Source organism: Triturus cristatus, chromosome 10 (genome assembly GCF_964204655.1).
Source record: "Triturus cristatus chromosome 10, aTriCri1.1, whole genome shotgun sequence".
Taxonomy (NCBI): Eukaryota; Metazoa; Chordata; class Amphibia; order Caudata; family Salamandridae; genus Triturus; species Triturus cristatus.
In genome coordinates this window covers 504,294,852-504,320,679 of record NC_140593.1, presented here as the reverse complement: position 1 = coordinate 504,320,679, position 25,828 = coordinate 504,294,852, and the positions used below count along the sequence as shown (strand labels likewise).

Below are 25,828 nucleotides of genomic sequence, written 5' to 3'. Positions count from 1 at the left end.
CTCCGCCGCCTTTGATCATGTTGATGAACACTGCAACCTCAACCTGGGCCTCAAACTTCTCAGGCCGGACAAAGGAGGCCTGGGCCTCCCAGACCGGGCCTCGATGTGCCTCAGAACAAAACCTTCGGCCGCCTCCCAGTGTGACAGCCTGGGAATGGTCCACCTCAGCAGGGCTGTCATGGCCGCTTTGCCCTTTGATTCTTCATTTAAACTTCAGCCAAGGCGCCAGGTCAGGGGATTTCACATTGCACTCCCCCATTGATAGGGGAGGTGGGCGGGGAGGGGGCGCGCTGAGGGCAAACTGGGGGTGACCACTCAAACCGGACTGCCTTTCTTTGGCTAGTTTCACATGACTTCTTGTATTGTCAAACACTAAGCCCACACTTAAATGGAATTTGACATTACATGCTACAATGGAGTCAGCAAATGAAATTTGTTAGTGTTCTTATTACGAAGTCAACCCTTCCCTAAAAGCTTGAAAAACCTGATGCTAGCAAATACATACCATTTATTTACAACCAAAGAAAACGTCAGTTATTGTAAAAGTATCTCTCGCTTAAAGGTAAGGCCAAATGAGCTTGACTCAGTCTCACTTGTGTCTCAAATATCACTTTTTTCAGCGACCATAATTTCTGTTTATGGGGAGTCATTTTACACATGGAGTAGATTTCTTTGTGTTTTTTCATCAACAACTTTTGTCCGACACTGATAAAAAATACACTATGTGGCATAATTCTGAATCATATACACCAACAAGACCATGAAAACAGATAACTTAAAATCATTCACAATTATACAAATACACACACACACACGTCCACATGCAGACACATGCATATATAGTGTATGCATAAAAATGATTTAAAAAATATTATCAATGGATATTTAGGTTTATGTTTATGATTATTACTTTGAATAGCACATACAAAAAGTCTTGTTTCTAGGGGCAGACTTACTAAAATGTTACGTCAGAAGTGATGCAAACAGGTGCAAAGAGTTTTTATGGGATTTATTTTCCAGCGCACATCCGATATGCTTTGGAAAGTAGACCTAAAGTAACACAAAGTGCTGCTTTCTGCTGCTTTACACTATTGTGAGTCAAGGGGTAGTTACATAGGTGGTGAATAAACATTCCCAGGCAACAACCCATGGATTTTGATACAAAGTCCTACCTACTAAATAAGGTAAAGAGCATTTTGCACCACAAATACATGCCTTCCTGAAGCAGGCGTAAAAGTTAGAGAAAAGTTTTTTTTTCTCAAAAATTTTCAAACTTTGCATGTGTGCTGTACTGTACAGCACACATACAAAGTAGGAAACGTATTAACTTATGTCTAAGCATAGTATTTTATAGTGGAAAGGTTGCACTTGAGCATAAAACCTATGCATGACATCACACACAAACTTGCAATATGGCACCCGAGGGGGTGCATTGGACCAAGGCAGCGAAAATCACACACACGCATGGGGAGAGAGCTACAGTGCCATATCTTAGTTAATATGGAGCCATTCTGCTCTCTCACTTTCAGGCAACGCAGCAACTTCTTTGTTGTGCGTGCGTAGTGTGAAAACTTTGTTCATCAGCCCCCTAATAGTTCTAAGAGTATTCCATATGAGGTACATTGGATAAAGGGGTCGGGGTCTTGGTTAGAGTGATGCTTCCTTACTCTATCAGGACATGGTGTTCACATAGTCAGGTTTGTTGGGAGCATCACAGGGTATAGCAGGGTATCTTCCAAAAAAACAGTATATATATAAAATGGGGGAGGGGGAGGTGTTAAAATAGATGGGTTTTCAGTTGGGTGTAGAATTGCTTGTAACTGCAGTCACTGTAGAACTTCCTCTTACAAAGCACTTTGGAAATCTGGATCTTGTGGCCACCAGTCTCTCATTTCTTTATAATTTTATTTTCAGTGTGCCCTCCCGTACAAATCTCACCAGGTCTCCCTCTTTTTTCTTAATCGTACTTTCACCTGTTTTAAATCCCTCATCATCTCGCTCCCTCATTCCATCCTCCTCTTGGTTTTCCAATCCCTCTAAATCTTTCAGGTCTTCCCATCACCTCTCAATGTCCTCTATCGATGATATCCACTCCTCTATACATACAACATCCATGAACTGAATTATGTTCACTATTGCAACTGCTGGTGGGTAAGCTTTGACAATCATTTTTGATGGTTGTCTTACCATAGTCTGTTGACAACCATTGAGGAATCTTAGCCCAAATGAGGGCAGCCCTTTAGTCAGTGAATGACCCCCATGCAGACCCCAGTCCTACACAGCAATGTGGTGTCACCCAGCAGTAGCTGAAGATTGGGCAGGGGTGAAATTGTGCACTTTAAGAAGTCTCGTCTGTCACTGGACAGTTGGAATGTGGGCAGAAAATCTGAGGACAATAAGAGCAGGGCAGAGGCTCTGAGAAAGTGCTAGATAGGCTCTCCCATGTAGAAGGGGTTGTTTTACAATTTTGCACCACCAGAAGAAGGACGTTGAACATAGTCCCCAATAATGGGACATTCTCAGAATATATCTGCTGGTACACCACAATGGTTGGTGCCGAAGCAAGAGATAATGTGGGAGATATGGCATCTATTGAAAGTACATTTTAAATACCCTTTCCCACTTCTCACACTAGGCGAAATCCCTAGAAAGAGAACCTCTGGTAGGAAGCTCATTGTGCAATGGATACCACAATAAAAAATGTTTGGATGCACACATTTGTGGTTCCTATTTTTCACCTTGGTGCCTTTAGGTCAATAGAAGCAAACATGGGAGAGTGCAGCATATTCTGCACTAAAACATTCAGGCCCGAATTACGATAGGCCTCTTAATTCTGATGAGTGGGTCACAGCTCAAATGGAATTTTCGAGATCTGCGGTGTTCCTACTGATCTGCTTATTTTTATATGGAGATTTCAGCTGCTGAAAGCTGGCAAAATCTCTATGAAAATGTGGGTGAAAATTAAGAATCAGACCCAGAATTACTAATTCCCAGTTATTTCAAATTCCTAAGTGACTCCCAGGCTCTAACTTGTAACGACCCAGAATCCCCTCTAAATATGTGTAATTTTAGAATGTAAAACAAATATGGGTTGGATATATGATAAGCAGTGACGCAATTGGCAGTCCAATAACGTACCACTCTGAGCTACAATGCTAACCTTCCTCAGTATTAATTCATGAATTCATAAACACCATCCCTTAATAACGTGTATCTAAACTATCAAGAAGAGATAGTCTCTGACACTGGATGGATAGCACTGAATATGCCTGAGGAATTCACTTCCCTCCAAGTCTGATGCTGTTAAAAAAGAGAGAGACATATCACAATATTTGTGTAGGCAGTGCTGTAGAGGTAGAAAAATCCATGAAAATGCAAGGCCTAGAGCTATACTGGTGGTGTAGTTGAGGCTGGGAGATGTATTGTGGAAAGGACTGCACAGGCATGAAGCTGGAAAACCAAGATGAACATATTTCCTAAAGTAAGTGTTGTCTCCCTGTTGGAAAAGTTGTTTCCATGTGTTTCAAGGCACCATTAAAACCATATGTGTGCAGAAACAGGTCTGGAATTGCGTGAGGAATTGGATATGGTAATTCTGGGCCCATTATATCATTGCCTAGTCTAGGCTGGTAAACTAGGAATGACTGGTGACTGGAGAGGAGATACTAACTGGAAGCAGAAACTCCGACACTGGCATATTCACATCCAATCACTTGCCAGCTCAGAACAAGGTCCTGAATGTCTACCTCATTTGACTCAACACCATTACTTTAAATGAATTGAATGCTTGCAAACTCACATACACCCCTGCATTTCTTTAAAACTACTTAAAGCTATGCGAATTGCGCAACTATTAGTAGTTTACCAGCATTTTTACATGATTACCACATAAGTCAACAAGGTGACGTGCATCATTTTGGCAATCTCCAACCCAACCCAGGACTGGCTCTAAAGTCCTCGTCTGCCAGACACACATTCGGATTCAGTCAAAAATTCACCTGCCCATGGATATCCTGGAACCCAAAATGGGAAGGACTATCAGCACATGGATTTTGGAGGAAATGAGAAAACTCTGGCTAGTACATGCAGCTGAAATGTTTCCTTCTTCACTCGCTGCGCATGCGCAGTTAGAAATTCGCTCACTCATATTGACGACAGCATCCCCCTAAACATTTCTTTGGCTATGATCATTACATCGAGTCATAATTGCCTCAATTTGGCACTAATGGACCAACTGCAAAGGTAGAATATAAAATCTGCCTTATCTAAATGATAGCAGGTCTATGTAATGGTCGGATAGATGCAATGATGAGATGATGTAGTAGTTAGTCACTGTATAATGGTGTTGAAGGTTATTACCTCGATTCAGACTAAGGAGACGAAGAACGGTAACCATGGGCAAAAAGGCCCGTTAATGAAACACACATACCAATGACTTCACAAACACTCACGCACACAAAAGAACCATTAACCAGATGTGCTAGCATTTCATTTACAAAAAGCGGTAATAAATTTGCACCTCATTTTTGTGTATGAAATCATTCATTCGTATAGTCTTTTTTTCTGAAACAAACAGTGAAGAGCATAAAGGAGCTATTGATTGCAAAAGTCTATTTGTGCACACTAAAGGTCATTATAGAAAAAAAACAGAATCTCAACCTTGGTCTGCACATTCTGAGCATCAGCACTTTTTAATATGACATACATCAGTATGATTCTAATATCCTGCTAACAAATCAGTAAGTGCTTTTTTTGATGTGATTAATTTCACATAACAGTCCAGTCTTATTCTTCATGCTCGTAACCATATTTCCTCTTTCATAATGAGAGACAGCAAATATTTAAGTTGTTTGCAGAAAGGGCAATGTTGTGACCATGAATTATAGGAAACAAAATACACTCTTCCAAACATTTTAAGGCTATTGAAGGTCACATCGGAGTTCCATGAACATATATATATAGGAACTCATCTTTCGGCCTCGTTTCTCTATGTGGTCATGGAACCCCTCTGTGGCTTGCAACATCCTTATAATGTACGCCAGGGTGCTTTTTTCCCATATATTATACATACACAGACATCACTTTGGTAGACAGGAGTACCACAACTCACCTTTTGCCATTTTATTAAGAACCATGTCTATCAGGATGTAGGTCCCGCTTCTCCCAGCGCCATCACTGCCAACACAAAAGAAAAAAAGACGAAATCCGTCAGCATTCCTCTATTCGGAAACAACAGTACAGCTGTGGCGACGTGCTGCTATTTGATGTATTGAGAGAAAGAAAAGGCATGACAAAAGAAGCGAAAAAGAAAGAGGACAGCTCACGAAGAGAGAAAAGGGATAAGGGGCCTGCAGCGGCTTTGAATCAGCGCAAGCTGTTCATGTGGGATTAACCATTGTGCTGCTCGGTTCATTTTCCTCAGCCGAAGATAATGCACCTTTGTGTCAGGAAAGCATTTCAAACTACAGCAAATGTTGTAACTCCCCAATGCAGAAACAAACTTCTAACTCGCACATTTAAAGCCACTTTATGTATATTTAGGTATGCGATTAAGTATTAAGCCAAAGATTTAAAATTAATGGCTAGAGATTAAAATAACGTTAGGAACATGTAATTCTTCTTAAACAGAACCCGAGGTGCTATTCCAAACATATAGGCGAACAAGGCCATCGCCTAATGGCCATCTGCTTTCAAAACTAGTGTCTTTGATTGAATTAAAAAAACACATATACACAGTAACCCAACGGAAGCACTCCAGCGGATTTATTGAACAAAATAGGAGGTACAGTACAATGTGGATGATAGCACTCTTTATGTTTATAGTTTCCCATAATAGGCATTAAGTGTTTAAAATGTATGCTGATAGAAGGGAAAGAGCAGAACTTTCAAAAACATTAATATGCTTTTGCCTTTTGAACTTAGGGCTCAGTTCTTTGAAAAAAATAAAAAATGAAAAAGCACCAGCCTTATTCCCTCGCCTGGGTGCTGATTGTTTTTTTTTTTTATTCTTAAAGTTATTCAAGACTACTCCTGGAAACAATCCTAATGAAGTGTATGCAAAGATGGATCCAAATGTGTGGTTTTATTAAGCAGTGTTCTTTGAATTTACACATGCAAATGGCTTCCTGAAGCAGGTCCTTCGTGTGTTTGGAATGGCAATGATGAACTCCCGAGCCTCGCTGTTTGACCATCTTGGACATGCATTAATGAATGGTCTGCAAGGCTTTTATCAAAGAATAATTGCCCGTATTGCCAGTTATGGACATGTGAGGGTGCATAGCGGGGAGAAAGGCAATTATCTCAATTACACATCTACAACGTTCACTAATGCCATTCACAAGTGGCCAATGGGAGCAGCGGTGTTTCACACTACTCAAACGAGGATTTAGTGATAAATCTTGATTGAAATGTATTCTTTGAAAATGTACATTGAGGAGAGCTCAACAGCACTGCTGATGGTGGTTAAAGAATTTAGAGTTATTTTTAAGGTATGAAAGCAGTGCTCACAAAATGTAATATTATCTGGTAGCAGCTGTTAAACCACAAATGAAATGTTTGGAATTTGCTAAGAATCTTCCATATTTTTACGTTTGCCCACACCTGACCTATTTTCAACGAGGCATTACCGTCACCAAATACTCCCTATTGCTTCCTCCACGTCAGAAATCTATGACCTGGTATGCTCCAGATCACTTGAGAATCCAGTGAACCTTGAGTGAACATTTCTTTCCACAAATAAGAAGAAATGATCAAGCCTAATAAGCTGGTAAGGCTTCTGGCCAAAGAAGGAAGACAGCCATAGTACTGTTTTATCTTGATATTATCTTTCCGCATCATATCGTGATATCAGCAGGCTCTCGTCAATGAGTGCTGCTCTTCAGCTTGAGCATGACTCCAGTCGGTACTTTCAATCCCATGTTTCATTCAGGCAGACTTTGTATCCTCTAAGTGCAGTACTTTGTTAGAATGTATGTGCATAACCCCCTGAGAAATCGGTTCGGGGCAACAATGGGAGGGTGTATGTCTGGGCCAAATGTAGGGTCGAGCTTCGTTCTGAAGCCAGAGTGTTGAGCCTATACCGTTTCTAACTCATACTGTTTGCACGCAGGGGCGTAGCTTCAGGGGGTTGTTTGGGGTGTTACACCCCCCCAATAAATGTTTTTTCTGAAAAATAGTTGGGTCCAGGTTTTTCAATGGGGTATTGTGAGATGTTACTCGGATTTCACCAAGGATTTTTACATACACTCAGACAAAAATGCACACACTCTTCCCTCTTTCTTTTGAAAGTCCTCAGAATATTGGTTATTTTACAAAATAATGTGTTTTCCCTCTTAGTACTCCTGCCAATCCGCATTCCTCTCCCACCTCACTGCCCCTTAGACACCTCTCATGCAGCCTGCTGGTCCTATAATGTATTTTAAACATCACATGCCAGCCTGATTGTCGGAAAATCTGAAGCTTAGACTCGTGGCGTTTTCGAATAGAAGTCCTTGTGATTCTAGATCGCCTCAGTTTATGTTGTATTTTATGTTCTATTGCAGATTTTATAACCTTCCCAGAAAGCGTTTGTTTTCTGAAACCTATTTTGAGACCTGCTAAGTTTAAACAGTGTAAAGCTGCCTTGCTATATTCGCAATTGCTTTAATTTGTTTTTATTTGCTTGGCAATAGCACATTTTACGCAACATTCTGTTAAACACATGAGCACTTTATTATGAGGGGTGAGGGAGATTGCACATGTACATTTCCTGATATTGTTCTTTTTGCACTTTTAAGTCGCAGTTTTAGATATATGATTCCTTGCTCAGTATATGGACTGTTTGATTATGATTTGTTGTCTCAATTTATCTCTTTATATATACTTTTTAAAATGGATTTTAATATGGTTATTTATTGTATTCGGTGCTATGCATTTTACTTACATCCCACATGGCAATGAGGGAATCCTTGCACATTCATGCACATGCACCCGTATATTTTGTACCCCTTGAAGGGTTTTACAGAACAGTAGGAGGGCTCCTCTGATCCTCTAGAAGCCCACGGCTCCTGATCTACTCCTTAAGGATGTGTGGAGAAACTGTGCCAGAAGTAAGCAGCTGCATTTGAACACACAATGCCTTAATTTGCACACTCAAATTCACGACTTTGCAAAGAAGGGGAAGAGAGTTAATGGTTCCTAACTCTATTAAACTTGAGGCCGCTGGCATCCCCACGCTAAATGCCATTGGATGGAAATCATATCCTCACATTGTGTTGAATACTTCAGGGTGTAGGTGCACATTGAAACAGGACGAGCACTCCTTCAGGAATGGGGATTGGGGGCCTCAGAGTCATTGTGCATCGAGCACTAATGTATTTGACACGCTCTTGGGCCCTGTATGACCAGGCGTGCCTAACATAATGCTACCTCTTATCTCTCCACTGACAAATTCTTATACAGGAGTAAAATGAAAGCTTATCACCTCCAAGTTTGACATATGAAACAGTGATATCATACTCCATGCATTTTTCATACTGTTAAAACTCAAGCTGAATTGTTCTGGGTCCTAAAGGATCTCCCTAAAACATCTATTCCGTCAACAGTTTCATTTTTGTAAACATTTATACTATTTCCATAAAGAAGGAGTATACAATAGGGAAGGTATTGCACTGCAAACACCACTGCTGGGAAACCTTTCCTTTTCTATAATGTATTTTCCAGTCATCTCACTGACGACCATAAGCAGCTTCTCTTTTATCTAGGCGTGTATGCCCACTGTGCTCTCAATTCCAACTGTTAGCAAATTCTAGCCATTGCATGGACTCCTTTGTGGATCCTTGTCTCTGTCAATGTTCATGAGTTTGCTGGTTTTGAATACTACTCAATCTCGGATTGCTTTTATCAAGCCACCAAGAGCCGCCTCTTATTAGGCCCATTTTATATTGCACTAACCTGTTGAATTCTATGCTCAGTTACGGTATACTATGTAAATACAAGCTACTATTTTGCTGGAACGGGACGTCACAGAGCAACTCCACACAATTATCAAATCTCACAAATTTATTTGATCTCTTTCAAGTAGATTTTCTATTCGGAATAGGATCATACTGTTTCATTATATCTAACCACAGGCCCCCAGATGGGGGTTTACTGTGACCTTCTCCGTACCTTATATCTTTAGACATTACACAAGCCACCGAACTTTAAACCATGAAAAATGTCTCAACTGCATGTGAGAGGACATACTTAAAGATTTTGTTCAACATTAGTTAGCATTTTTTGCTACCTACTGTTAAGCTATAGTTCTCCTTCACATCCACTTTCTAACGCTTTTTTGTGTGGCAAAAGCCAGTGATCTTCTCTCTTTATATTATTTTTGATTCATACAACTGTGTTTAACACTCCTGGTTCACCACTTTGGTTTCACTTTTATAAATACACAGCTATTTTCTAATTGGATTACACCAGTAAAACCCAGGCCACAGCACCCAACTTAATCTTTAATTCTTATCTGTCTCTGAATGTTAAGCCAATGGTTCAAACTACACCCCACAATGAGAAATGACAGGGCTAAGAACTCTTGTTTCAAACTCTGGGAATCATCAATACTGTTAGAAATTAGGTTATTAGCTGAGAGGGATGTCAGGGTGAACCACAAATTTCACTAAATTAACCTGTGCTGAACTCTCTGGTAGCGTGGCACAAAACAGTCAGGCTTAATTTAGAGGAAATGTGCAAAGTATTTAGCAGCACTCAAACAGTAATAAAGTAAAAACACAACACAAGACAAAACCAATCTAGAAAATTGAGTAAATAATAAAATGATACCAAAACAACAAAAATCCAATCTGCACAACAGAAAATATGATTTTTTGAAATTTTAGGGGAAAATAGCACCTAAAAGCACATTGCGTCACTAGCGGTTATCTGCTCATGCTGCACTGGGGGGAAATCACAAGTCCAGGCCGCCCCAATGGAGAACAGGTCATCTAAAGGGGCCAGGTTCATTCCAATAAAGAGTCACTTTCTAAAGTCCGGATGAGAAGCTGCTGTTCTCGCTGACAGGGGCCATGGGGAGGTCATTGTTGCCTCGAGTAGCAGGTTGGGCATCATGGATGGTCGCTCTTGTGGCACAAAGATCTGGTCGTGACTGAAGCCTTGTGTTGACGGTCATCATGGGCTGTCGCTGTCAGAGCAAAGTGCAAATCACACGTTGGTGTTTATTGCAGACATTTGCTGTAGGCATTAAGAACAGATCCCACTAAAGCTTCTTCTTGGCAGTCGCCATGGACGGTTGATGTGAAGAGGTCACATCCTGGTCACGAAGAGCCCAAAACCTCTGTGTCTTCACCTTATCTTCATGATGAGTACAGCTCGAGGTCAGCCAAGGGTCTAGGAGCTGGGAGCACCTCTTGGGGATCAGGACTCACTGCAACAGAGACCAGCAGCAGGTCTCAGTCTGGTCCAGGCAGGTCCAGTTGGTGCTAGTCAGCTGGGCAGTTGCAGGGAGGCTTCTTGAAGCTTGTTTCATCAGTTTAGCTCAAACAGGAGATCTGCCACCTGACGCTTTGAGTCACTTCTGGGGAGCATGGGGTCAAGGTAAACAGATCCAATCTTCCTTCTTCAGAGAGCAGGACAGTTCTTCATCTGAATTTTCCACAGGTCCAGGAGCGTTCTGATGAGTTGATCTAGAGGTGCCACTTTTATGCTTGATGCTAGCCTTTATAGTGGGGAAATCCCTGGCCTTCCTCTGAACTGTTTCTGGTCAGTTCTTATACTTCCAGTGGTCAGGGCTCCAGACTGTCTAGGGTGACAACGGTAAGGGTTCACTCACCTCCACACCGAGGCCTCCTTTCCCTCATTATCTGGAATCAATACTTAGCCAAACAAGAGAGCCAGTCACAGTCATGTGACCCTGGACACTGGCACAAAGACACATTTGGTTTAGGGAGAAAAATGCCAACTTTATAAAAGTGGAATTTTCAGAATAGTAAATTAAAATCAGACTTTACCACCAAAGAAGATTTAAAATTACAAGTCATTTGAGTGTAACAGCATTTCTCTGTCTGTTCTCACACTGAAAGTTAGCACTTACTAAGTCTATGGGAGATAGTTTTTGGGAGACAGCACAAGAACGTTACCACTGGTTAGCTGGGAAAAAGTGCACAGAGTCCTACAAGCCAACAAAAAGAGTCCAGTTCAGGAAGGTATAGGAAGGCAAAATCTGCGGTGACCTGCAGAAAGGGCCAGGTCCAATATATACCCCTTCATAAAATGATGTTTTTGTTCCAATGAATATGCAATAAAGAGTCTGAATTTTACGTCTTATATTGCTGTAGTCTAGCATACATTCTCTGGTGTACAAGACTTGATCAGGCATACCATACTATTTGAGATACCTTTATTGCAGATACATATATACAGTCCCCAAACACACTTTCATACTGAAAAAGAGTGATAGTGAGTAAATTTTCTGGGTCAAGACAAGGCATTCTGCTCACAATGAAAAGAGAATCAGTCTATAAATGAACTATAACACTGTTAAGGTAGCATTTACAGTATCTGTGTCTTCGAATTTTGTGCTACTTTGGTTAGGTTAGAATAAGAATAAATCACATTTAAATGAAACAAAGGCAGATTGTTGTATAGTATGAGCAACCGAAGACACAAGCATTGCAACTTACGGCCAGATGTACAAGGGGGAACAGCTTGTGATTACCAAATAGCGAAGTTTTGCGATTCACTATTAGGTAATCGCAAACACAAATGTGTGTTTAACACAGTTTAAAATTTCCAGTGGGTCACAAATAAACCTGCCACATTAATATTCATGAGGTGGGTCTCGGTTTGCGACACATTGGGAATCGCAAAAATCCCAGGGAGGGTGGCCTGCTGGGGTGAGGTGATCACCATGTCTGTGTCGGCTTTTTAATAAACCAACATCTTTTTTTCTTAAATGCCGCCCGTTCATCTTGAAGGAAAATGGGATGCGTTTCAAAAAGAAGCCTATGTGTATGACTAGAGAAGATCAATCACAGACATCCTTATAATTGGACTAACATACTCACAATGCTTGTGATCCTTACTGAATAACTCAAGAAAGTAATTCTCCCTGGACATGCTGATGAACCCCAGAAAACCCCTATGTACAGTAACCTATCATAGCATGCCAATGGTCAAAACTGATACGTTAGTAAATGGCCCTATTCAAAAAGGTATTCATGTCATGCTTTATGAGTGCAAAATACATCAAATGAATTTGCACCAATGAATAGATTTCCTCAAACTTAAAATTCCGCCAGTGTGTTGAAATTTCCATTTGAGTAAATACCATGCATGTTTGTACAGCACATCTTCAGATAAGATGTGTCTTTGTGCTGATCTATTTATTTTTGCCCATCTCTCATGTCATCACTTTCAGGAGGATGGAAGCCAGGGTGGACCTCTGAGGAAACAAGTCTGAGACCATGAGGCTGAACAAACATTTCTGCAGTGAATGCATTACTCCACTGAGCCATCAGAACCTGTATGTTGTGGGATTTCCACCTGCCAAAGTAGATTAACCCGACACATTTGCAAGCATATGAATAGTCACAAACATTTCCAAGGCACATTCTGACCCTAGGCCCACAAATTAACTCTGGTTGAGGGCATGGGTAAGTCAATATCTAAGATGAGAAAGAGAGGAAACACTCCCAACATGGTAAGGAGTGGGGAAAGGGTGAGGGATTTAAGGGATCAAACATTTTCTCTATGGAGAAAGAAAGGTTAAAAGTGCAATTCCAATCATTTACGTTTTTCACTTCTGCATGTGGAAGTTTAGATTTGCTACATTTCTGCATGCAGAAATGTTTATGCAAGTGAATATTATGAGAATCTGTGGCTATTTCAGGTCCTCAGGATGAATTCCAATTCTTTTCATTTTCAGGTAAATCTGAAAATTGCACCAATAACTGGCTGAAAACTAAGTGTGTGAGAAAATGTCCAACTTTTCAGCCTAAAGTTTTGCTACCTTGGCCTATTTTATTGAAGTTCTTCCCTGCAATTGTGCCTTTATAAGTACTTATGATAAAATTCAATAACTTAAAAATGGTTTATCAAAACAGTGATTTAGCAAACCCAGACTCAAAAGGGTTATTTAGCAACAAGAACAGACATGTAAGCCTTAAATATCAGAGGTGGAGCCAAAGGGAGTGATATATCAAAATAAAGATTTTGTTTTTATCCCTTCAGAAATATCACTTCGAATTTAGAACAGCTCAGAATGTGTTTTTTTCATTTTTTCATATGTTTTATTTCCTGAATAGAAAGGTGCAAACTGTTTTATTTATTCATTATTTTAAGATAAGATAACAATTAGGGTTTGTTACAAATTATTTTCAATTTTACCAATTTTAAGTCAAGTTAAAATGATCTTAGCTCTTAATACCAATTTATTAGACTTTTATGAAAGGGAGGCATAATTTCAGAATGGTTGTAAAATATGACAACAGTTTTTTGTATAACATTATATAGCAAGTTCCACTGACAAGTTATCAAAACGACCTAGTTCTTAACACAACTTTATTAGACTCTTATGAAAGGGAGGCATAATTTCACAATGTTTGTAAATGATGACAACACTTTTTTTAATTACAGTATAGCCAAGTTCCACTGCCAAGTTATAAAAACAATATCTTCGCAAAAACTGTAGCTTCCTGTGTACAAAGTGTTTTCTTAGACTTAAAATGGTGAGCTTAGGACATTATCTATTATGCTGTTTTTCATAACTTTTCTAGCTTGTCTTTTATAGCTGCATTTAGGGAAAATAGAAATTAATTGTGCTACTCAGAATGACAATGAAAAGTTGTAGAACTTGATTTGTTTTTTTTGTAAGGTTTTCCTAAGGAGCCCATTTCTAAAAGGCTCCATTTCTTTAACGTTTCCTAACATTAAAATTGAAATGTGTGCAATTTTCCTCAACACATACTTTTTTCATGCAATACCCTGCCCGTAAAGTACAAAAAAGGATGAAGAATTGTACTTGGAGCTCCATTTGTATCCATATTGTTGCTTATGCTGAAATCCCCAAACATGTTTACCTCTAGACACCAGGGTCACAGCCAGCTCCTCAGAAGTGAAAGAACTGAAAAACTGGATACTGTGTCTTTTGTCTCCACTGTCACTGCAATCCTAAAAGAGGTCATGGCAATGATGCTTTTCCCCATGACAAATAAGGGCCACCCACAATGACAGTCCCACAGCTGCATACTCAATCAGTTGGACTTTACTGTTGGAATAACATATCTCCAGACACCAATTGCATACATGACCACCGTAGGAATTGCCCAATCTTTAATTAGTTCATCCACATTTTTTGGGAAGGTGAGACACAGTCCTCTGCTCAGTGCTGAAGCATCAACCCTCTCTATCTTCGAAGGAGTGGACTTGATCTGCAGAACCTACAAAATGCCTCCCTCAGATCTCTGGGTTGTGTTGCATGGCTTCATGTGTGGATGGGAAACACCTCAAAGAAGCAAGGGGTCATGTCAAGGTATGACTAAAAATCAATAGAGGAGAGGTGTGGCTCACTGGTTAGAGGCGGCAGACCCGTTAGAGGCGGCAGACCCGTAAGCAGAGGACGGCCCGGGACCAGGGTTCAATTCCCGACGCGGCAGGGTCGTGGACCAGGGTCAGCGGGCTCGATAATTCTCGCCTCGGTGCCTACTCCAGTCAGGGACCACACTCGGCAACTCTGGGCATTAGCTTGCCTTATCTTCACAACGGCCCCCCCCCAGACCGCCGGGGATGCTTGGTCGCACCTTAGAGATACCCATTAGGGACCATCTCTCAGGGTGAGCCAGGATGGGTTCCCCAGCGGTCGAAGCGTGGAGATACTCCTCCGGGAGTCGATTCTAGCGCTATATAAACCCACAATTAATTAATTAATTAATTAATAGCACTGTGCCTATGAACTCGTCTAAATGTGCTCTTTTAAAGTACAAAACACTACACTGTGACTCTGGTCTAGATTCAGGCTACATAAATACCCCCAACCAAATAAAAAAAATGTCACTGGGGAATTCTCTAAGCAGTATCACAAGTCCATAGAGTTTAACTGCTATCTGACACTGTAGAACGCAAATAGCAATAGGGTAGTCAGTCTTCAGTCTTAGCTTTGGGCAAAAGGCTCAACTTCAACTGACAGCTGACCATCTGCGTTGAAACCCAATGAACTCAATATGCATTTGGTACTACTCAGCCTCAGCCAGGAAGAGAAATGTGTACCCTTAGAAAGAGTGGGTTTATTATCACAACTCATTGCACTAATGTTAGCAACCTTTAATGGATGAAAGTCATAAGTATGCCTTTTGTAATTAAAACTTATAATATTGAGGTGTCACACAGACCACAACAGCAGCTACCCAAGGAACTGATGTATCTTACCAATTTTCTGCTAATAGCAAACACAGCCTGTTTAAGGGCCATGGTCGATTATTTTCAGAATCTAGTTCTGTGCTGAAGCAGCAGGGGGCAGAATATAACTGGGCTGGGCTCAGGGGGGGTGGACCTGGTTTGTAGTGTATTCTATAGCAAGCACTTTGCTTGTACCACTCCTTATAGTTAAAGGAGGTCTGTCAGGCATAGTAGAAAGTGGACACTGACTCACCACACAATGTGAAGCAAGTGAAAGGACTACAGAGCCACTTTTGTTTAATCATCAACTGATCCAATAATATTCAAGTACATTGATGGCTAATTGGGTAGTGAGTGTACATTGGTGAGACACTGCAGTCCATTCAAGGGACTTCTTTTCTCAATGAAGAGTGTAGTGTGCTGGAGTGAGAGCAGTGAAGCACTAACTGATCTGCCAATAAAATGCAGAGTCTGATACAGAATTAAAATTCGCCAGGATCGGTAACACATGAGTCAAATGAGTATGTCAGGCAGCTGGATATATTTAGAAACATAACACTGTGGAAAAGACACCATGGAGGAGACCAATGAAACATCTGTGGTTATACTAACATCTGTGACAAACCAGCCACCTGGTGCTTCGAAGTGGCAGTGAGGTGATGTAGGTCCCTAAATAAACAATTCTAAATTTTAAAAAACAAATGCAAACATTCCATAATTCAGCCCATGCTTGAATTATGCAAGCATATATTTTGACATTAAAAGAATCCATTTGTAAATATTATCAGTGTACTATGCCTATGTACTAAGCTTTTTCAGGTGCAAATTTCCTTTCTGCGATTTAGGGAAAATAATCAGTCCCCGGCTTTTTCAAGCTGCCTCGCTACTCACCTCCCCGCAACTGGCAAGTTTCTGCCATTCTATGGCAATGAGATGCCGCGCAGTATTGCAACTGCACACAATTTTCAGGCAAGCATTATGCACAAATGAACAGTTCAGTTTATTCAGCTTTCATCAGTACCAGCTCACAAAATCAGTTTCATGACTATCTATGCAAGGTAGCCTTTGATGACTTTAGCCCATCAAGTAAGACAGCACTGGTGGCAAAGCCTGTATAAGACTATCCTGCACCGCCTGCAGAGCTAATTTACATGTTGAGATGGCCAGCAATTGTGCAAGAATGTACTATGAATGTATTGGCTCTATTCATACCCACGGTTTAGCACTGGACTTATACCTTGAATACAGTCACAAACCCTTCAGACCCGGGCTCTGCTCAAACTACAAAACACCATGCAAGTGACCTTGTTTCAAGGGCAAAGAAAGCAATGCAGTGTTCAGTGAGCAAAAACCGATGCGAGGAAAACAAACAATGTTACCATCACTATATGAAAATATATTGCACTCTTGGTTGGTGAGGCGGGGTCGCAGTGTAGGAGTTTATGATTGCCATATTTCTTCCCGTGAAGCTAATAACCAGTAGGTAGGCAGTAAATAAAGCAAACTCCTGGAGGACAAACTCTTCTGTGAGTGATAAAGAGTAAAACAATTTTTGAAAGCGAAAAGCCAGTGTGCCAGATGGAAACAGATGAAATCTAGATGTTGCCGTGGCAAGGGAGCCATTGAAACAGACAGCAGACAGTGGGAGGAGCACATTGCGCGTGACTTGTGTTGGCCAAGAGGGAAACCTGAACCTGTGAGCATCATACTTGCCTGCAATGAACAATTACTGGACAGGAGCGGCCCCTGTAGCACTTGTTTACTTTCCTGCAACAAAAAAACACAGAGGATCTCATCAATAGTAAGCACTGGCACCTTAGCAAATTAGGCGAAAATAGGCTAGTCACAATTTGCTAGGGTCATTCAATGGCTAAAGAAATGTTGTCACTTTGTTATTCATAGGCCATATGCACCTGCTAATAAATGTGTTTTAAATTATTACTTCCACCTAAAATACACATGATACATGCAGTTTTACTAAGAACGTATTGCCATTCGAGGAGATATAGACAATTAGTCACAGAACAAATAGCAATATGTTGAAGCTGAGAGTTTTCAGTCTCTCACTGCTCTGTTTTTTCATGCACCATCACTGTAGCATGAAGAAGCAGACCATATACATGCTATTTTAAGCAATGGTTAACATTTACAACTAGATTATGTAAGCCAGTAAGAGTATTACATATTGAATGAAAAAGGATTAATTAAAGTAAACAAGTTCTTGAGCAAATTCACTTTATCTGAGAAATAAATTGGTTAAAGCAAAGGGAACAAAATGACACTCAATGAGAAATGTAAACATAATGTAACTACAATCATCTGCCACACAAAAGCATCCAGAAAGTATAAATTAGCAGAAGCAATGATATATTGATTTCTAAAGTCTTGCCTACTGATTTTAGCTATTTGTTGTCGAAGAACTGATGTGCATAATCCAAAAACCTAGAGTGGGCTTTGAGTCAGCCCACTTATTATCATTCGTTGGCTTCTTGTCGCTCTCATTTTCTTGCTTCTTGCTCTATGGCTTTCCTTCCTCTTCTTGTGTTTGCCACTTCCCTACAGCATGGTTCTTTAGATTAAAGACTTGTATCCTTCCACACCTAACTTAAAAAAAAACTACTTTTTTCTTTTCTCCCTGGGAGTGCATATGCTTAATTTATCTCTCTCCCCATGTGCTGCTCCGCCATATATTCCCATCCCCTCTGCTCTCAGAGTTGCTTCCTACCCCTCTCCGTTTGCCTGTAACAGGGATATTTGTGTTGGTTTGATTAAACAGCAGACTTTCTTGGGTTGGCTTTGTTTTACCTCTTGCGTTCCACCAGCTGCATCAAAGCCCAGACCCTGGCAAATCTAGACGAATTTATGGCAGTAGAGGAGAGGTGAGCTGCTGAAAAACTCAGTTTGTTTCAGTTTTGAAGCCTGTGGAAAGTAAGTTAGGTCTTGGGAAAGACTTTCCTTTAAGTTCTGACACTTACTTGTACTTGTTAAATTATGTTCAGAATTTCTTGCAAGAAAAATATTTGAAATATAAACTATCTAATCTATCAAGATTGAAAATACTGAATTCAATGTACTATTTTGAGATATCTTATGATGTGTGTTTGCTTTTACTCCAGTATTTTTAATTTTTTATTACAGTTTAAACAAAACCTTACAAACAATCATCGGCAAAATCAATAGCTTGCCACTCACATGATAATGGCAAATCCTACTGGAATTGCCAATACATATCCTGCTTACAGTCATTGAGGACTGCCATGCAAACTCTGTGATTTAACACACTAATAACTGATTATTTTAAAGTTAGTATCCTTTATCTTTTCAAGTTTTTGGAACTTGTTTTTTGCATATGTTATCCATCAGATTTTAAGAACAGCTTAATATGCTAAAAGGCTTTCTTTTTCAATGAATATTATGCAAAAAGGCATAAAATAGCCTGCCATCGGGTTGATAGATAATTTCATGCCTCTACTTTTAATTACTTTGGATTCAATGAGCATTCTTAGCATGGCATACCGAAGTATTATTAAAACCATTGTTGGGGGGCATTTTCAGGTCTTGCTCTAATGTTCACATTTTCTAAGATTTACTAATGAGCCATAGGCATGTGTTTCCCAAAACAGAGAGCAAACCTTTAGAAATTGTTTATCTGTAGCAGTCGAAGCATTGCTTGGTTGAATATAGCATGCTACAATGCATGCTATCACATTGCGTCCTTCAGAACGCGGTTGTTACAATGACCACATTGTTAGGACGCGATGCCATTACAACGCAAGTCATTACATCGACTTGCTGTAGATGGCGCTCTAACATTAGGAATAGTATATTTACTACTCCAAGTCCAGCCTACGCAACAGTAGGGAAGGTGTTGGAATAGTAAATTATACCATTCCTTATGTTAGAGCACCACCTACAGCAAGTCGATGTAATGACTTCCTTTGTAATGGCATCGCGTTCTAACAACGCAGTCGTTGTAACAACCGCGTTGAAAAGGAACTACGATGTGATGACTGCGTTGTACACGCTGTCATTGTGCTGGGTTACTTAGAGGACCTCATAGGAATTTGAAATGCATATGTCTCCACAAGGGTTCCAAAGAATGGTAGAAGGACAAAGGGGCACATGCATCAAGCTAATTACCAGTCGCAAACGGGCGATTCGCAGAATCAGCCCCTTTGCAACCGGTAATTAGCCTTTTGGGATGAATCAAGCCCAAAGCCATTAGCAAAATAGGTAAACGCAAAATTTGCGATTATCTATTTTTCGAATGCAGTTAGGGAATCGCAATTTGCGATTCTCTAAATGCAATGCAAGAAGCATTCTCAGAATGTGACTTTGCATTAAAGAATCGCAAATTACCATCAACTTCAAGTTGAAGGTAATTTGCAATTCCTTAGAAAAATGCACAAAATTGCATTTTTCTACTATCATGTGTGTGCCACCTGTGCACACATGCCAATTTTGGGGGTGCATCAGGGTGGCCTTTGGACCCCCAGCACCCTTGAAATTGCATGCACAATTTGAGATTACCTATTTGGTAATTGCAAATTGCGATTGGTTTTCCATTCATTCGGCCCATAGGAATGATTGGGAAGGCATTACCTATTATCAAATCCAATTTGTGATTCGCTAATAGGGAATGTGTAGGAATTGGAATTTATTTAGCGATTCCTACTCGCATAAGAAATTGTGATTCCTAAATAGCGATTCCTTAAAAATTGCTATTAAGGAATCACAATTCCTTATGTTGATGCATGTGCCCCAAAGTGAATACCAATCTTCTCCTTCGCTCAGAAAGGATAACTACTATGACAAATACTTTCATTGGCACAAATGCCGTATTGGGGGATGTGAGGTTCACATCCACTCAACCTCATTTTTTGTGGAGCTACACATAAACTGATTCACGAAAATGAATATCTTCACTTATTTAAAAAAAACACAACAGCCAGACCTATTGATTTTTACAATGGCTGTTTCAGTAGTATTTCCTTTTATAATGCTTTTTGTTGTGCTGTGTTTTCTTATAATATTTTTCGAAAGTTTAACAAAATATGTATATGAAATTCTACTCATATGTAGAGTAATTGTGTAAATAAGTCCCATTTTAATAACATATAATCTCCCACCTTCTAAACTGCCTCAACAGTTTTTGTAATACTAGATGTACAAATACACTGGTTTCACCATATGTTGAAAGTAGAAAGGGTGTAGGTTCAATGATAACCCACATAGAAGAAAATAAGGCGGCCTTAGTTTCTTGAATGAGGGAGGCCCGGGGCACATTGGCTCATGGGAGAAACAAAGTTCTAAGTTTGGACAGCAGTGTCGTTCCTTGTGTTAAAAATCTAAAACTAAGGATCTTTCTCTTCTTATCAGCACCCATCTCTCTAACTTACTCAATCAACTTTCTCCTGAACAGCCTGGCATGTGGCTAATCTGCTACAAACTGAACATAAGCAAGATCACCCCAGCTAAAATAAGCAACAACTCGCTTGGATTCAGCACTCAGTAGCAACCTATTAGTGGACCTCGTCCAGTATACCTTGGCCCCACTTAACACTTAATCCTCACCTCCAAAGGCTTGCACAAGGTACATAGGTATACTCCCACTTCCCCATATTGACACCATGCTGGATGGCTCTATGATCAAAACAGGACTTTGAAATGTTATTGAAGCTAGTATTCAAAAGTAGTGAATGCACTGCACCAAGCCTCTCTCCAATATTCTATTCTGCTACTTTCCTTCTACTATCAGCAAACTTAGATCCACAAAACATAACCTCATAGTTTCAACTAGGTTGTACTGTACATCTTCTAGGGACTGGCCCTTTTTTGGCCTGTAGGCCTGGAATCATCTACTATTAGAAATTAATGCAAAATCTTAGCCGAGAAGTTCAAAAAATTATTGGAATGTTATGTCTGGCAACTAAGTCCTAAATGATTGCAGTTCAATTCACTCTATATTGTTAGAAATATGCATATTTTTCAACTGTGTGTCTCATTTCAATATATGTGCAAAAAATGTGTTTGTCTTCGCTAATGATATTCAACCTACAGATGAAATTAAGCCGCACCACAACTGATCACCTCAGTTCAATGTTAACCACTTTACACCAATGTTTGATACACAGCTTTTGGATTATGTAGAAGAAATCTCATCTTTCATCATCATTGCCTTCATTCAGTACACCCACTCCAAAGGGCTTTTTACAAGCCCCTTGCGGCCTTGGTGCGTCACTTTTAATATGGGGAAAAGTGACGTACCGGCAGCACAAGGGGCTTGTAAATAAGCCCCCAAGTGTCTGAGATTTCCACCTACCCCACAATTTGATCAGAAAGACAATGAAGGAATCCATCCAAGTGCTCCTCATGACTTTGGAAATCAATCAGAAAGTCACAGGTCCAACCCATATCAAAGGCAGCTTGCTCAACCACGTCCTATCTGCCTTTCACACTATCCACTGCAAGTCCCCAGTGCCCTGATGCTGGACAGATCACTTCAACATCCAATATTCCATCCTTCACACCACATCTTACAATGACACCATACACCGACAAGTAAAGAAATTGAGACAGACAAAACCTCCCAGACGACCCATCTAACTCAAAACACTCTGTGCTGCATGCAGATGCCTCATCATCACAACTGAGGCCACATTCTACAGGGTTAGTATCAACTAAGTGACCAAATGAAGTAAAGTACACTTCAGGGACATCAAACAATGCATGAATGCACTGCCATCAATCACTACTTCACTAGAAATATCAATAAAAGATATCTCACATTGATACTGCAACACAACTATCTAACCCTTTGTTGCACCCTCTAGAGGGATATTTGCTTATCCCCCTCCCCAACATTACCATAGCCTCCTCAATCAATGAACCTTCCATGAAAATAGGACAGGTTTTCCGTATGCTGGAGAAACCAATCTTGGAGCCACACAATCTCACCATCTTCTGCCCTGCATACGAAACATCAATAAATAATCACTATAAAAGCTGGTCCCATCAGGCTACAGGAGTAGATCTACAAGCCTAATCTAAATGGCTAAATGATTACAAAAAGGGATTCAGACCATGCTGCAGCATGGTAACTGTGACTCCATCAATTTCAGAAACAACTCTTGCTTCCTGGCCATCAAAAACAACACACAACTTACCTGACCAGGAATCTAATTACCTAAACCAGACAGAAGCACTCCTGGACCCAGGGAATCAACCAACCGGAGACAAAAATGTCCAAAAATGAAAGAAATAGAAGCCATGCCTTCTCAATCAGTGTTCCCACATTTCTGAAATAATATCCCAGGTGACATCACACCAGCTCCAATCATCCTGAAATTCAAGGAAAAAATGAAAGCACAACACTTCAAGGATGATTACCTCTACACACTAGAACTGCTTGTTCTCTGCCCCTTGTTACATGATTGTATTGATCCCAAGGCTCGTGCTTCTGTTCACAGCTTCTTCCACACTAGGTTCATGCTACACAAGTACCACAACCTGCATACATGCATAAAAGGGGCACGTGCTGGAAAATAATAAGCCCCAAAATAATATAATGTTCTACAGGGCACTGCAGTTAACATAATGCGGAATCACTGGAGCTGAATTGGATGCTTCCCAGTGAAAACTGTAAGTTATGTATTATCTGTTTGTGCACGGATTAGAATGAATACATTCTCAACAAAAGTACATACCATATTGTGAGGTGTGAATTTTAACAGTGAATCTATTGCTAATAATGGTAAATGGTTCTATTGTTTTCATTCAACATACAACCAAAGTTCCATGTTATTAATTGACCAAAAACATATGAGATTTGACATCTTTTGCAAATGGCATCATTTGCAAATTTGCTTTTGTTTGTCCATACTTCATAATGATCGACATTTTTGGGAGAACACTTGTCACTTAAAAAAAAGTGAGTAGACATAGTGTTTTATTTCCTCAAATCTGAGGAAAAAATGATTAGACAAGAAGATGACCAGATTTTCATTTCCATTTTTTCATTTCAATTAATTTCACTTCACTATGTCAAATTTAATTTAACAAATTTGCAACACAAGCACAATGAATATTAGTTATTTCTCAATTTTCTTTACTTACAGTAGAAAAAGACTGGAATGAAATAAAACATGAACATACAAACACGCATCAGGTTTAAGGTTTTGTTTCAATTCAAAGACAAAATCATGTGCCAGGATATTGAAAAGTGGAACTTCAAAAACAGTTATATGTGCATGATGGTGTGAAAGAGACCCAAGCAAAATAACTTGCAGATAAATGAGTGGAAAAAGACACACACAATTCTAACACGTTTGACAAAACTCTAACCAAAACTGTAAGTAAAAGGGCAGGTCCCACCAGTCCTCATCCCCTTCATACTAAACAAGTGAGATAATCTATCTCACCGACAGAAAAAAGAAAAGAAGGCATGTTGGTAGACCCCTCCCCCCCTACTGTGAGTACATAACCACACTCTACCCAGCATGCCTCCTGTTCTTTTTTCTGTCTTCCGACAGTATGAAGGGTCAGGAGCCTGGAGGATCCTTGGGCTTACCTGCTGCTGGGCAGCGGGTGTTTAGCTGGTCTTCCTGGACCCCCTCCCTGCTGGGCTTGGGGGGAGTCCTGATGTGTCCTCTGCAGTTCCTGCTGTTTTTGGGAGGTGTGCTGCATTTCGTTGTCTTCCTTCGCAGGTTCCTCCTGTTAAGGGGGTCTTTGTCGCACCTCCCAGGTTGCCGGGCACGTCGGGGGAACAGCTGTTTCTGGTTGAGTCTTCCATTGTTAGAGCCTGCACGGAAGCATGCGGAGTGCCAGCAGCCCTTGGGTGGCTGGGGCGCTTCCATCCCGAATTAGCGTGACTTCCTGGGTTTGGAGCAGGAAGACAGGCGCCTCTTCACGTACGGATGGTGGCGGTGGCGTGGGGTGCTTGCCGGCCCATCTGTAAGTACCACAAAGCGTTGTATTATTACTTTAATTCCCACTACTGCATGGTTGGAGCCTGTTGTTTTTTCAGTCCTGGGAGAAGTTGTGTTGTGCTACTTGCGGTCCTTGCCTTGGGCGGTACACTTTGTGTCCCGTCTCCTTCTTGGGGTTGAAGAGGTCTGCCTGCTGTTCAGTGTGCCCGGGGTTCTTGTTGAGGCACTGCTGGTTGGGCTTCTCTATCTGTAGCCCTTTCTGGACTCTGCATTGCTGGCTATTCTGTGGATTCCCTGTTGGGTCAGTTCCCGGTATTACCTGCCCTGAGGTCCTGCTTTGGCCATGGAAAAACATGCCAGGAAGAGCAGGCAAGAGAATGTTTCCTCATCATCTTCATCTGTTTCTTCTTCTCCTCCTTCTCATGCGCTCTCAAGACGGCATAAGGAGGGAGGTGAGGCCCAGATTAAACGTCTCTTTAAGGAGACCTTGCTGGAAATGGGTGGCGCACCTAGGCCCAAACGCTCTGGTCGGGCTCCGCCGTCTCCTTCTTCTGCTTTTGAGGATGAATGGTTGGTGGGTGATGATCTTAAGGGCAAATATATTGACAAAGAGATGTTGCCGGACTTTGAAATCGAATATGGGGTTTCCTTGCGATGATTCACCAAGCACTTCTGGGGGTTCCTTACTTCACCAGTTCCAAAGCACTGTGGCGGTTGATGTTCCGGTCCATCTATATATCCGGGAGGTGCTCAACAGAGAATGGAAGGACCCTGATTGCCTTATACTTCCCCGTTTCATGGCAAAACGCTATCCTCTTTAGGATATGGCCAAAGACTTGCCTGACTCCATTCCCATAGATTCTTTTGTGGCCAGTCTGGTGGGTCGTACTTCCTGGGCTGAGGAGGCGGTGGGGAGGGATTCCGTGGGCAAGAAAGTGGACGCTACCCTTCTTACGGAAGGTTTATTCTGGTTCCCATCTGGCACTCTGGACTGGCACTTATGGGACTTATGTGGCTCAGTCACTTATTTCGGATATCAAGTCCCTGTACGGATCTATGGATGATTCTACTGACTGTTCAGGGCTTCTGGAACAGGTGTGGTGGCTCACCGCAATTTGGTTCTGAAGGATTGGGCAACAGATTCAGCCCAGAAGTCTACTGCCCTGCAGTTGCCCTTTCAGGGTACCATGATGAATTACCAGAGAATCGGTAATTCCATTCAAATTCCACCTTGTCATTCTTTATTTCACATCTGCTATTTCCCTGTAGAGTTTGACTATTTTTAGCAGCTGGAGTCCCCAGGTGAAAAACATTTGACCTACAGAGTTCCTTAAAGACTGAAACTTGCAATGGGGTCAGTAGATCCTGTTCCCAACCCTATCTGAATAAAAAAGGAATCAAAATCAAGCTCTGAGTTTGGAGTGCGAGATTTGATTCACCTATACATACCAAACCAAGGTAAATATGTATTCACATATTAAGGGGCCTATTAGGATGGCGGGCGGTTCGCCCCCGCCGGGCCGGCG

General features: G+C 40.9%; 1 protein-coding gene across 1 annotated transcript in view; it reads right to left on the bottom strand.

The window, feature by feature from the left end:
- The window catches only part of PTPRN2 (protein tyrosine phosphatase receptor type N2), a 2,166,812-nt gene that overhangs the window by 25,175 nt on the left and 2,115,809 nt on the right, over positions 1 to 25,828 (bottom strand). The window contains exons 20-21 of the mRNA XM_085631955.1: positions 17,089 to 17,142; positions 5,111 to 5,175 (exon numbers count right to left, since the gene is read on the bottom strand). Of these exons, the coding sequence (XP_085488081.1) occupies positions 5,111 to 5,175; positions 17,089 to 17,142 (119 nt within the window). The remainder of the gene's footprint in view (positions 1 to 5,110; positions 5,176 to 17,088; positions 17,143 to 25,828) is intronic.